Here is a 14,249-nt window from a genome sequence, read left to right on the forward strand (position 1 = left end):
CATAAATCTACCCGTTTGAAGGCTCATCCTGATAATGATATTCATGTATAGATTTGAACTTGAGTGAAAATTTGCAAATCTGAAAATCCAAACGACTAGTTGGGAAAAAAATATGCAAAAATCAATCTTCTTGGCCAGGCCACAACACAGCTCCTATGTTTTGTAACATTACCACTACTGAACCTTGGTTTGTGTATCAACATGCCCTATTATGAACTGGCATAGAAGAAACGCAACAGAAACGAGTACTCGGAATTCAGGCGTTGATTAGAGTGCAATAATCAGGTTGTACTTCTTCATCTTAGGCGTTCGTTAAGAGGCAGTAACCCGGTACAGGCGTACATCATCCATATCAGCTCAGATCTAGTACCAATCACCCAAAACAGCTTCATACATTATGTAACTATTCATCTCAAATACACTAGGTGTTGATGCGAAAAAAGGGCAGCCATATCATCGTGTCAAGCCTCGCCAGTCTCTGTTAGCACGCCAAAGAAACAGAGTCGAGGGTACCGAGCCTCCATCGATTCCCTTCAAGATCCTTCAAACGGAATCAGCTGCAGAAGATTTTGAAGCATGGGTCAAGAGCACAATGCAGTAAAATCAATAGCGATGGATGACAAAACAATACGTACATCATAATGGAGACACAGAATGGAATAACCACTTCAAAGTTATACCAGGAGAAGGTAAAAAAAAAGTTTTCCGACCATGTAGGGAAATTTAGTAATCTTACCTAGTAACGACCATAGCCAGGGCTTCTGCCCCTGTCGTAACGACCATAGCCAGGGCTTCTGCTCCTACGGTATGGAGCTCCATCGCGGTGGTCATAGCCAGGGTTACGTCGGCGATCGTAATCTGGGCTGTAATCCCTTTGGTACCTTGGGCTAGGGGAGCGCATGTAAGGACTACCGCGCCGCCTCGCTCTTCCAGGACTTCCATATCTGCCATCGCCTCGTTTTGGAGCACCGTATCTGTCACTGCCTCGTTTGGGACTGCCATATCTTTCATTGCCTTGTTTGGAATCTCCATATCTGTCATCTCTTTCATTGTCATCATCCCGGAAGGCATATTCAACCGTCACCACCCTGTCCAATATCGTACTGCACAGCAACAGGAAAAAATAACACCCAGTAATGAGAAATGTGATGTAATAATGTCAATTCGCTAATGTGTACACGGAATTTTTTATAGCATCATGCAGGGTTAAGCAAAATAGCGACAATGTTACAGATACATCATAGGAAGAAATAGCCACGAGATTATGATCCCAAAAATAATCAGCCTCTCTATTTGCTGTATATTATGTTTGATATGCACCAGAAGAAACAATGAAGGGGTTATCCCTGTTTTCAGGTAAACAGAGGTAGAAGAAACACAATGACAAAAGCTTCAGTAAAAAAGAAACATAATGAAAATTTAGACCTAGAAAGTAGAAAGTCACTTCCATTGCAAATTCACGAAACTAAAACTGAGGAAAATGCCACATGAATCTTGTCCAATACCAAAAACACAAGGACCAATCCAGTAGAGAATTACTGGTTCTGAAATTTCAGATCAATTTGGCAAAGAGAATGCAGACAATATTTGAGGGTATATAAACTGCAGCAGACCTATCTATCAGTTGCTATCATTTTTCCACAAATGTGATTGCTGTAGGAACCAGGACCATCCAAGTACATCCAAATCCATGGGGTATAGAACTAGTAGCCTAATGTAACGGATAAACGGATATAAGAACTCAGAAACCAACACCATGGGAGACAATCCAATCCAGTATGCTGAACAAAGATACTGCGCCTTATTAGATGCAGCAAAAGCTTCAGTGAATGTGCATTTGGTACTGAATCGGGTAGCAACTAAACTGCCATGTGCAACAGCCAGTTGTAGTACAAATTGTGTAGCCCTATGTATACTAGAGGATGGCCAATGACAAGATAGTATGAGACAAAAGCATACCTCTTGTCGGTCTTCTTGACAGCCGCGCTGGCTTCCTCCAGCGTCTGGTAGCGCACGAACGCAAAGTTCTTGCGGATGCGGATGTTGGAGATGTTGCCGTAGGGTTGGAAATGGTCCTCGATGTCGCGGATCTTGGTGCGGAGGGGGTCGAAGTTGATGACGAAGAGGGTCCTGGTCGGCTTCACGGCGTCCCCTGTGGGCCTGTCGCGGTTCTTGGGCACTGGCTCCTCTTGCTGAAGGGATTGAACATTGAGAATGGCAGCGGTTAGCGGAAGCGCGTTTTGTCTGCTCGTACCAAAAAATGTCTCGTGAGGGCGCGGAGATGGAGCTTTACCCTTGACCATTCTACGGAGAGCCTGCGCCTGCCGTGGCCGAAGTCGGCCTTGTCGAGCCGCCTTATTGCATCCTCTGCATCGCGCTCGTCCTCGAAGTATATGAAAGCGTAGCCTGCAATACATGCGTTGAGTAGGGATTCTGGACTATCATTCTCGATCGAAAATGCCCACAGTAAGGTGTCTGATGTTATGCATAATAATAATAAAGAGGCAAAAGCAATTATTATGAGATACACGCGCTGCATAATCCATAGCACACAGAGCATGTGCTCAGCCGACATTGGCCATCGGGCATGTTGTCAGATTGGAGCAACCGGTGGGTGCAGCCAAGTAGGAAAGCTAAAGAGAGTGGAGAAAGGGGCGGGGGAGGTCGTGCGTACCGGACTTGATGTCGATGCGGCGGATGGGGCCGTACTTGGAGAAGAGGCGCTCGAGGTCGGACTGGCGCGTGTCGAAGTCGAAGTTGCCGCAGAAGACCGGCCTCATCGTCGCTCCCAGAACCCACCACCCTCGGGTTCACCGCCACAGCCCACAGCGACGGGAGCAACAGGAGGAGAACGGGCCGGCAGTGGGAGGGCGGAGAGCCGACGAATCTAGCCGGGAGGCGGCGAGCGGGAGCGAGAGGGCGGGAGGTCGGGGGTAAACCCTAGACTAGAGCTAGGGGACGGAGGCAGCGCAGCGCAGCGCAGTGGAGGCAGGGAGACGGGAGGAGAGCCAGCCGCTGAGGAAGCGTGCGTGTGAGCAAACTGTCGAGATGGGCTGAGCTCACGTTTCAATAGAGTTTTTGGGCTCCTACCAACATGGGCCGACGGGTACACAATAGAGTTTTCAATTTTAACTCCTAGAGCTAGAGGCGACAGACAGGATTTTTTCTAAAGTGCCTGACCTCATTGATACTTGGAATATTTCTCGCCTTAATGATCTATTCCTTATTGTTGATGTAAATCGCATTCGAATAACCAAGGATTTGATCACTTCATAGCTTCAAATTATACAAACCATGGCCAGTACCTGCAAAAAAGACCCAGTAAGAAATAGTTTAAATTTTAGGAAATACAAAAAAAAAACAAATTTTTGACAAAAGGATACATTATCATAATACTATTTCACTAGCATTTATTGTCAGAAATTTGTCTTTTTTATATTTTTCAAAATACATAGTATTTTTTAACGGGACTTTTTTGTATACATCCGGCCCACCCGTATATATCTATCTACATATTTAACGTCATGATTTTTTGAAACTTAAAAACACGTCAAATTTTCAAGTTTTCAAAAATCGGAAAGGGAGGAGAGCACTGGTGCTCATGTGTCAAAGACACTTTCCGAAGAAAAAAATAGCGCTCCTTGGTCCTTGCCAAGTACCAATTAACGAACACAAGCTGACAAGCCGCCAGCGAAAACACGGAAATGTTCAGAACGGCACTACCACGGATAAGGTGCAAAATGGGATCTCACATAGATCTCATTTATTGTTCTTTTTAGTTTTGTGAATGCAATTTTTGATACAAAAATTCACACTAGAGAAGACAAAATAAACTATAAGTACTGAAGTGTGGGATTTCACTTGATACCTCAAACACGGCCAACTATTTTCCAGCTACTTCTAGTCGCTCGAACATGCATGTGTACTGCTGTATGCCGATCATCGTACTATTCGTACATTGTCTGATTTTCTCCGGGGTCCGGACACGGATGGTAACGCGTCGTGAGCTATATATATGCCAACGTACCCCTGTTCATCATGCTCTTAAATCATGATCACGACTTGAAATTAAGCCAAGACCTCTAGTAAGGCAGTACCACGTGGCGCGAACTATTTCCCAGCTACTCCTAGTCAAGCCTCGAAAAGGTATGTACTACATACGTGCAGTATGTGGAACCGTTGTAGCACGTCCGGGGTCCGGACACACGGATATGAGAGACGGTTAGCACTAGCACGTCGTGATCGATCTCGGCAACAACTGTTTCCTGCATTCTCCAAACGATGTAACGTCCTTGTACATACACCGTACTTACGCAGCTACTCCTACCAGTCACAGCTGGATCGAATAGGCATGCATATATATGCGGCTGTATGTCGATCGAACTAGGCATACCCTGATACCCATCGTTTTCTTTCGTCCCGTCCGGGGTCCGGAAACGTCCTCTGTTCCGCTCCTAGTCTCTGTCGCTCTCCAACTTCAAGTAATCAAATTTCAGAAAGCAAAGAGATGTTTCTAGGCACGCACCGTGGACTAAAATGGTGCATGCTGCTCGCTAGCCGCCCCCTACTACCGTCTACCTATAGTTAGCTAGTGTATATATGCTCATGGGTCATGGCTCAAACTTCCCCAACATTTTCAGATCGAGCTTTCTGCTCACTAGATTCCAACAGAGGAGCAAATCATCACATCACTACAATAATACAGTTACAACTTACACGCATACATCCATGGACAACCACCAACTGGTAAAAGGACGTACCCAGTGCTGAGAGCTCCCGCACTGTGCGGGGTCTGGGGAAGGTGTTAGTGGCAAGCCTTACCCTCACGAAGTGCAATGTGAGGAGACCACGACTCGAACCTGGGACCTCTCGGTCACAGGCGGTGAGGCTCTACCGCTGCACCAGGCCCGCCCTTCCACCAACTAGTCCAATTCAGAATAATATTAGCCCCTTCAATCCAAAATAATTGTCATGAATTTATTAAACCTAGAAAGATTTAGACCATCTTGCCTATATATATCCGTGACAAGTAAATTTAGATCTTTGATGATTGATATCATGCATCCATCTGGCCTGTATATAAGGTTCTCTGCACATATCAGTCACATTGCAAGTATTCATGCAGTCGGTGGCTTTGCTGGGGCCAAGAAGTGATCTAAGATAGATTAGCTTGACGACAAAGTGCAGTATAACTTTCTTGCATGCACCGTTGCCATAACGACCAAGGTTAATTATCGTTAGTTCCAACATAATTAGTGTTACTCTGGATGGCCCTACACTGGAACTTATTTTATCTAGTCCTAATCTAGATGATGTTTGATTTGGTGGGGGGCTTAGTTCCTAGCACAATATAAATTCTGAAATTTCTATGGCTCATTCATGCATGCAAAGGGTGGGAGTAGCTCTGGATGACACCGCAATCAAACTTACTACCTCTGTCTATAAATAGACGTTACATCCAGATTTGGATAAACTACAGACGTCACGGTCCCCAGCCAGATTGATTAACCCATGCAGCACATCTTAAACTGATCAAAGCTACAATAATTACCCCGCATCGATCTCATGCAGCAATCTCACATGCAACCGTACAAGGCGCGGCGCGATAGAATTAAATTGCAGGCCACTTCACATCTTCCGCGTACAAAGGCCCGAACCTTTGCACTTGATAATACTCCTACTCGTACGCAGGTACACACGCAGAATCAGAATCACAGATCCCATCTTAAACAAGAACCTTAGCATTCGTTGTTATGCTTAGGTAGTGATCATGTGCTTAGCCTTGCTAGATGCTCACATGTGCCAATGATCAATCAATCCTACCACCTGGCAAAGCATCCTTTAAGTGTACGAAGCTAGGAGGTAGAACCGAAAGGTTCTAAAGCATTTGTCAAGCTAAGTTGTAATTTAAAAGTATGCATTGCATCGTGGCTTGGTGCATCCGATCACGGTTGCTTCTCATGAACATACTAAAATCAGTTTAGTTGAGTATATATCACTTCTTTGCAAAAATAAAGTGTACATCACCAACTCCTAAATTTTGAAATCAATTTATCCCATTAATTAGAAATATAAAGAAAAATCAAACTTGATAGTGTTGACATACAAAATTAACATCCCAAATTGAATTAACTGACTACTCATGGTCAAGTTTATTTTTTGTTTGTTTTGTTGTGGGTGTGTTTTGGGTTGCCATTTATTGGAGGGAAGGTATACATTGTGCAATTTTTTTTTGATAGATGGCGTTTTTTATCGGAATATCACATCAAGTTGATACAAGACATGTAGGTCATGGTAATCTTATTTCACTAGCACAGGTGACAATACCCGCCAAGATTTGCATGTTTTGTTTTGTAAAAAGAAAGTCGCCACCGGGTACATGTGCATACAATGTTGTTTAAAAACGACCCTATGCAATCTGACATGTCATCATTGGATAACAATTTTGTCAATTAAATCTTATCTAGCATAAAACATAAACATTTTTCTGGGACATCTTTGGAAGCTACTCCCCCCATCATAAAATATAAGCCCCCCCATAAAATTCACTCGTCAATGACTTACAAACTTTGTTTACAATTTATACTTACAATATAGCTGCATTTAAAAACGACCTATACTTAAAATATATATGAAATAAAAGAGAAAACAAAGACGAATACAACAATATCATTTATACATTCTCAATTCATACATATTTAATATATATTAGTGGTTAAAGTTGTGCATCAAAGACCATGCAAAAAAATCTGTCTTAGGACAGGTGGAGTAGCACACACAACGGCAAACGAAAACTCGATGGAAACAAAATCAAAATAATAGGGGTGTACCTGTGTTTCCCACTAAGTACGTACGGCTTTATTCTTGATTAATCATACCTTGCACCGAGGATGGTGTCATGTTCCATCACACACGCTAGCTAGGCTTTGGTTTATTACTTCTCGCTCTCTAGCTAATTAATTACTCTCTTTGTTGTGAGTGGACGAGTTGGACCGTTCCCCTCCTCCCGCTACAGTAGAGGTAGGCGATTTCTGAAACCCCCTTCTGCTTCCACCTCGCCGCCGGCGATTCGTGTGATTCCCCATCCTCCGGCGGCCGCCTCGGCGGCGGGAGGATGGGGAATCGCCGGATCCCGGCGTGTACATAGTGTAGGTAGCAGTAGGTTGCTAGCCGGCGGCGCTGGGGAGTTGGTGGCGTGGCCGGAGTGGCTTTTGCAGGCGGTGGTCCTCTCCTTCGCGGTCGGTGCTCCGGTGGAGGCCAGCGGCGGATCTGCCGTCTTTGCTTCGCTCGCGTCTCGTCGGAGGCGTGGTGCGTCTCGTCCCCGTGCCGGGGGCCGTGTGGTGGAGGCTCCGGCTTTTGAAGATCTTGAAGGTTCGGGTGGTGTTGAACAAGATGGCGGCGGCGTCTGTCGCGCAGGGTGGAGGTGCTTGCGCACCGAGGAGCGTCGACTTCCGCGTCGTGAAGGGGATCCTCCCAGTCCAAGCGTTCGGAGGAGTTGCGGCGGGTTTCGCCGGCGTGGCGGCTTGCTCGATGAGGACGACGAAGCCAGAGCTCAGAGGGGTGTCTTTGTAATTTTTCAGTTTTCTGAGCTTGTCTGTAAGACTCTTGTTTAATGCATTCTGGTCCTTCTTCGCAAAAAAAAAAAAAAAAAATTACTCTCTTTGTTCACTAATATATAATGTTTTAGCTTTTTGCAGATTTATCAATTTTAGTATATGTATCTAGTTCACTTTTAGCGAGTAGATTTACTCATTAAGGTGTGTATCATGTTCACTTTAAAATGTCTATAACATGAACGGAGGGAATATTTGGTTAGAGCGCGACTCTCACAATATATAGCGATTATGATAATTGGTACTGCATAGTATGCATGATTACTTGCTCGATGTCAGGGAATGTTGTAGACAAAAGAGTACTACGACACATGCACATGTTACTACTCTATGTTACTTCCCACTATGACTAGTCTTAGAGATTATAAGGCATATGAGTTTTTTCATAGTTTTTTTTTCGATAAAGGGAATATATTAATATCAAGAAGATACCAATTACACCCAGCCTCTGCAACAACGCACCACCCTAATGGCACTACGGATGCACATAACCAAAAACAAGAAAAGAAAACTAAGAAATAAAAGTCCCGCTACAGTATCTCGGGCCTAACAACAGCAATACATCTACCGCCAAGACAACACCTGAATTACAGACTAGTCTCCGCTCTCAAAACAAATGCCTCCACCAAGGACATTGCCAGGCACAACCAATTAAGGCCGGACCTTGGGTTTTCACCCTGAAAGGTAGGACTCTGCACTTCACCTGTGTTGTCGCCCCCACTTTCATACCGCTGCTGTGAAGCCCGAAACACCAAGCAAGTCCCTCAACATCGCAAAGACTTGAACCTCCCTTAGCTAGTCCTCCCTCTCGACCTTCATGAAATTCTCTTCTTCCGACTTTCATCATGGATCCATAGTCACTTGATGTCAATCAAAGAAAAAGAGCTTCGCGCCGCTCCCTCCAGAACCAATCGGTCGGAATAAAAACATGGGTGCGCACGACCGAATATCTCCGATCCAACAAACTCCAGGCAAAAGCACTGTTACATTCATCGGCGGAGCCTTCCGGAACTCAACACTCCGGCCAGATCACGAGTCCAGGCCTCCGGTAGATCCTCCTCTTCACGCAAGAGGGGCCCTAGGACCGCCGCCTTTATTCAGGTCGGACCCCCACGTCGGCGACCATCCCGGGTTGGCCACTCCAACCCACCACCGGCGACACCGACGCCGGCTTCCAAGCTCCTCCATCACGCCGCCGGAAAGCGGTGATAGATCGATAGATCCACCACCACCAACCGCAAGCCGACCCTCTCCGACGAAGAAGATGGCCACCTCCACCGTCGTACCCAAGGCTGCTGCCCCGGGCGACCTCGTGACGCGAGAGAAACCCGAGATCGCCTCCACACACGGCCTAGAGGCGGGGGGGGGGGGATGGCGCAGATCATGGCCTGGCCGCTGCCCGCCACCAGCCCCTCCGGCGTGCTGCGGTGAAGTCCGGCGGAAGGCAAGGGCTGCCGCTTCTGGCCGTCGCGCGAGGTCTGGCCGCCGCCGCCCATCACCAATTCCGTCCGGCCGCAGCGAGCGTCGAGGGATCCCGGTCGCCGTCCCAGCGCGGCAGCAAGGAGAGGCCGCCGCCGCCATGCCCCGCGGCCTTTGCCCGGTGGCGCTACCGGCGGTGGCGGCGGCGGGGTACGTTTAGGGTTGGGAGGGGTGCGGGAGGGGAGGGTTGCGGGAGGAGTCCTCAAGTTTTTTTACATAGTTAGACATTATAAGGCATATAACATTTATTGCTATCTCTCCTGCATGTTTTTTCTTTTTCTCTCTCTTCTCTCATGCCTATGAAACTATTTGTGCAATAATTAATAAGATAAGCTATGGAGTTTCTTTGTCTTAGCGCATTGGCCCTCAGACCTTATAATACCTAACAGACGGAGTACTTGTATAACAATTTCTTGATGTGTTGTTTAGGTAATAAGTGAGTATTAAAAATAATATATATATTTTTTGAAAATGTCAAAAAAGAAAATCCTAAGAAAATTTCGCGTGTACATCCGTACTTTCTATGTTCGTACACAAGATCTCCTCGGAAAAGAACATTTTATGTGGCTTGTATAAAAATGACAAAAATGTAACTAGTTGTATTGGAGCATCAAAATTTATCTTTTTTTTTTTCTATACGGAACACAAAAGATGTTCTTTATGCGGCTGAATCAGGGCTTCCAGTTAGCTGCCCACCGGAACGACTGTCATCCATGACAGATACACCAAACTACGCACACGGACGGTCAGCCTACTTAACAGCCGCCACGTCAAATCCCCTTCTTCCTGGATTTCCGAAGAGATGGTGGTCTGGTCAATTGATTTTCCTGTCTAAACAGTCCAAACTAATTGAGCTTAACTGATTAAACTATGCTTTCAGTTGACGTCTATATACCTCCTAGCCCTAGCTTCTTTTCATGGCACGTTAAACAGACCACGTTGAACGATCCAGCCGCTGTGACTTTGGCTTTTATTTTTGATCATTTTCCACGGTTGAAACACAGTGGCCAGCTGCTGTACGTGTTTGTTGCCAACACATATGCAGATCGTAAAGCGGAAAAGCCAAAGATTTCGTCACGGCTAGTACTGGAATCGGTCACCAGCCATATCTCTAGACTCTCTAACTGTATCCTGTATGTTTCTAGAGATTGGGGCTACGGGTGTGATTTCGTTTGACCCCTGAATCTAACTGTCTCCTGTAGTAATCTCTAGCTAATACATTAGCATGCATGTGCATCCGAAACGGTGAGACTGACACTAAAGCCGGTAGATTGAAGCCTCCCTCTCCCATCAGTGACCGTCCTCCAACGATCGGATGAAACAGGAGCTAACCCTTGGCGAACCCTTGGATCCTCGTCCATGTCCCTTATTGACAACCATTTGCACCATGCTTTCTCGGGGTGCAGATCGTACCACGTAGAGCATACTACTACTACTACTACTACCAAGCTACTCCTGGTCACCAAGCTACTCCTGGTCACACTCGTACCTCAAAATTAGGTACATACATGCATATCGAACAATCATGTACAAAGTGTGTGCTTTTCTGTCCGGGGACCGGCGGATCGAGCAACTAGGTACAGCTCGATACGTACGGACGTGACCGTCGACGGTCCGCGTCGGTCGACGGTGACGCGGCACATTCTAGCTAGCCTGCAACATATATGTGTTCTAGTTAACTGTCACTACGGGGAAAAAATACAGTTGCCCTGCATTGCATCTTTGCCGTGTGTTTCCGCACGGCAAAGATTTCTTTGCCGTGCGCACGTAGAAAAACACACGATAAAGATTTGGCCACGACAAACACTGACACGAGCGCACGGTAAAGATTTGATTCACGGCAACGATGGAAGAGAGCGCACGGCAAAGAAAGTTGCACGGTAAATGACCAACATAGCGCACGGCAAAGATAGGCTACACGGCAAAGACGCTGGCACACGGCAAAGCACAAAAGGCATCGCCGTGCATGCCTTTGCCTAGTGTTTTTAACAAACGCACGGCAAAGCAAGTCTTTGCCTAGTGTTTTTAACAAACACACGGCAAAGCAAGCCTTTGCCTAGTGTAAGCGCACGGCAAAGATGTAAAAACTGGATTTCTTCTCAGCTCAAAAGGTGTGGCGTGGTATAGTTATCAACAAACAAACGCTTAGCTCAGTGGCAAGGTTGCACACTTTCCCTACTCTGCGTCCTAGGTTTGAATCCCAGACCGATCAGTTTGGAGCTTTTTTTTAGATAAAACATATTTAGCACACGGCAAAGAAGCGACCTTTACCGTGCGGCATCGCACGGCAAAGACCTTTGCCGTGCAACATTGGCGAGGCGCACGGTAAAGAAGCCTTTGCCGTCAATGACTTTACCGTGCGGTCTTTGCCGTGCATATAAGGCCTTTTGCCGTGCAAATAGTTGCACGGCAAAGACAGTTTTTCCCATAGTGTGTATATCCCTTTCAGATGGTCTGCATCAGAGTCCACGGAGTCGGAGAGGGAAAATGTTGAAATGTGATATGGCATTTCATTTTTTTTGATAAAGGAGCTTAGCCCCAGCCTCTGCATCAATTGATGCACACGGCTTGCTTTATTAAACAAAATATCAAGTCACAAAAGGTTTATCGTCACTTATTACAATCACGGAAAAGCTAAGGTCGATACATGAATCAACCAGCTGAAAATATGGCACTCAGAAAAGCTATGCATTTGCTATTCTATTAAGATGCCGCCACCAAGTAGCACTAGTGGAAAACAGGGCTTTTGTGGCGGGTGGTAAGGGCCTTTTGTCGCGGGCGGCCATCCGCGACAAGCAAGGCGCGATAAAAGGTAGGCCTTTTGTCGCGGGTCGTTTACCACCCGCGACATATAGTCCACCACGTGGCAGGTGCGGGGCGCGCAGGGGACATGCCCTTTTGTCGCGGGCGGTATTACCACCCGCGACAAAAGGCCCTCTACGTGGCGCGCGCACAACGCTGCTGCTTTAGGGTTTGAGGGGTGCAGCATCCCCCCGCCACCGACCGTATGTTATTTCATTTTTTCATTCAAAAATAAAAGTTGCATATATTTGTACGCTACTAGAAGTGGTACACGTTCATTCATTATATATAGATCGATCAAACAAATATTGGAAGCAAAAGTCGATTCCCCTTACATATTCGTAGATTCCCCTTACATATATATATACATGGAGCTCAAGATCGACAAGCGGTACTAAAGACCGTCTATTTGGAGGGAGAGGGAGAGCATCTATTTGGACTAAACAAGCCGTTGTTGTCTATTACTTCTCTAATCAAAAGTCCCGCCAGTTCCTCCGCAATTCCTAGTAGGTGTTCCTTTGGTTGGAGTGTGTCCCGCATGAAGTCGACATATATACGAAAATGAGATGAGTATGACTATATCAATATTGATAACGAAATATTGACGATAATAAATAAAGTTGTGAATGTTATTGCTTACGTTGAATTTATTTTTGTTCCGCTTCTCAGTGGTTAACATGCAAATGGACTCGCAAACGTAGTATCCACATAGATTCGTCCCTTGTGGCTGCTGGACGCACGGAACAGGAGTAAATGTTAGCCTCTCTGCCCAGGTACCCTTATGATGTTTCTTGAAAGCTATCCAAGCCCTGCCAGGCAAAAGAATGATTGAATGAGTGGATAATTAATTGATATCTCACGAAAGATATAGCGCGGCGATGAAGGAAATTACACTTGGAGCAACTTCTGCAAGTCGCGGAACCCGTCCACGCCTCTACTCATTGGGTCTCTTACTTCAACTATTCCCTTATCAACTTGAATGTCTAGTAGAATCCAGTGAAAGCTGCACATGTTATGTATATACGTCAGGAATTACACTTAACATCGAGTAAGAAAAATTGAATGTGCATAAAAGATCATTAAGACTCTCACTCGTAGTTGTAAGGAAACAGTATTGAATCACAGAAATGTTGCTCCCCCAAAAACCTTAGTAGGTTTCCCCCCGTTTCTGAGCCTTTATGCTTTACCATTTCAACATGTACTTTATCTGGGTCAACAAACCCAATATTGATAATATTATTACTTTTGCATTCACTGATCTTCAGTCTGCATAAGAGAACACATAAGATATAATGAGTATATGCAATGAAAACGAACATGAACTGAATGAAAATGAACTTATATGTAGTTAACAACTTACAAGCAATAGCAACTCATGAGAGATTTGTCGAGGGCTTCTAAATTGAATAATTGCCAGAGTTCATTCATCTCAATATGTATCTTCTCCTTTCGGTAGTAATATTCAAATGGTATATTCGCCATGATGTACGTTATGTTCTCCTTGCATGCATCAAGGTACCACTGATGCAAATTCCGCATATGTGTTGGAAGTTTATGCAGCTGCTCTCTGCTGACCAAGTCGGCCCCGTAGACAAATTTAGGAGCTATATCAGCAGTGGGTAGTGCAACATTTGCGGCAGACAACAATTCCTCCACGGTAACTCCACAGGTAGCCGCTAGCTTTGCAGCTTCTTCCATATCGATACCACCACCATGTTCCAGGTACACCTTGGGAACATTAAACACTTTGAGTGCTGGGATCGATTGTTTAGGCTGTTCTCCGAGCAGGGGAACTTCCTTTTTTTTTGCCTTTTGTCGTTTGCTTGGCCTTGAGGGGTGCACTTGTTGAACTTGACTTCTTCTCGGCTACACTTCTAGCTGATGATTTGCTCGTGCTAGCAATATCCTTCTCCTTAGCCTTGTCATCCTTCTTCTTCTTAGCCTTTTCATCCTTCTTCTCGTCAATTACCCTCGCAAGGTGGCGTGTATAGTCATCCTTCTTCTCGTGTAAGTCATATTGCGATGGTGTGTTCAGAAAAGTAAGAGCATATTCTTTTTTGCTTCTCTGTGTATGGCTCTGGCGTTGGAGGTTTTGGCTTATGAAGCTGTTCATACGTGTGTTTCTTAACAATGGCGTCATTTTCCTCGTCAGTACGATCGTAAGGACGGGGGGAGGAACCTTTGGTACTTTTGGGAGTGGCGACAGCTTGCGGACAGGACTCTTGAAACGCTTCCGGTTGGGTGCATTCCGAGTCTTACTAGGCGGAGGCGGCGGCACTGGAGATGGAGATGGACTACAGATGTCGTGGTCGACGTCGTACCCATGGGGTGATGGTGGCGACATGTGATCGGTAG

The 14,249-nt window shown here is 45.7% G+C and overlaps 1 protein-coding gene across 1 annotated transcript; it reads right to left on the minus strand.

Moving 5' to 3' along the window:
* Positions 1–278: 278 nt before the first annotated feature.
* On the minus strand, positions 279–2,912 carry LOC124694871 (serine/arginine-rich splicing factor RS31-like). Its single transcript, XM_047227802.1, has 5 exons — positions 2,675–2,912; positions 2,294–2,406; positions 1,960–2,192; positions 737–1,103; positions 279–557 (listed from the first exon to the last, which is right to left on the minus strand). Exons 1-4 carry the CDS (start codon positions 2,778–2,780, stop codon positions 737–739), a joined length of 819 nt encoding a protein of 272 aa, XP_047083758.1. The 5' UTR covers positions 2,781–2,912; the 3' UTR covers positions 279–557.
* Between the last annotated feature and the right edge of the window lie 11,337 nt (positions 2,913–14,249).

The sequence above is a fragment of the Lolium rigidum genome, chromosome 3, assembly GCF_022539505.1.
Source record: "Lolium rigidum isolate FL_2022 chromosome 3, APGP_CSIRO_Lrig_0.1, whole genome shotgun sequence".
NCBI lineage: Eukaryota > Viridiplantae > Streptophyta > Magnoliopsida > Poales > Poaceae > Lolium > Lolium rigidum.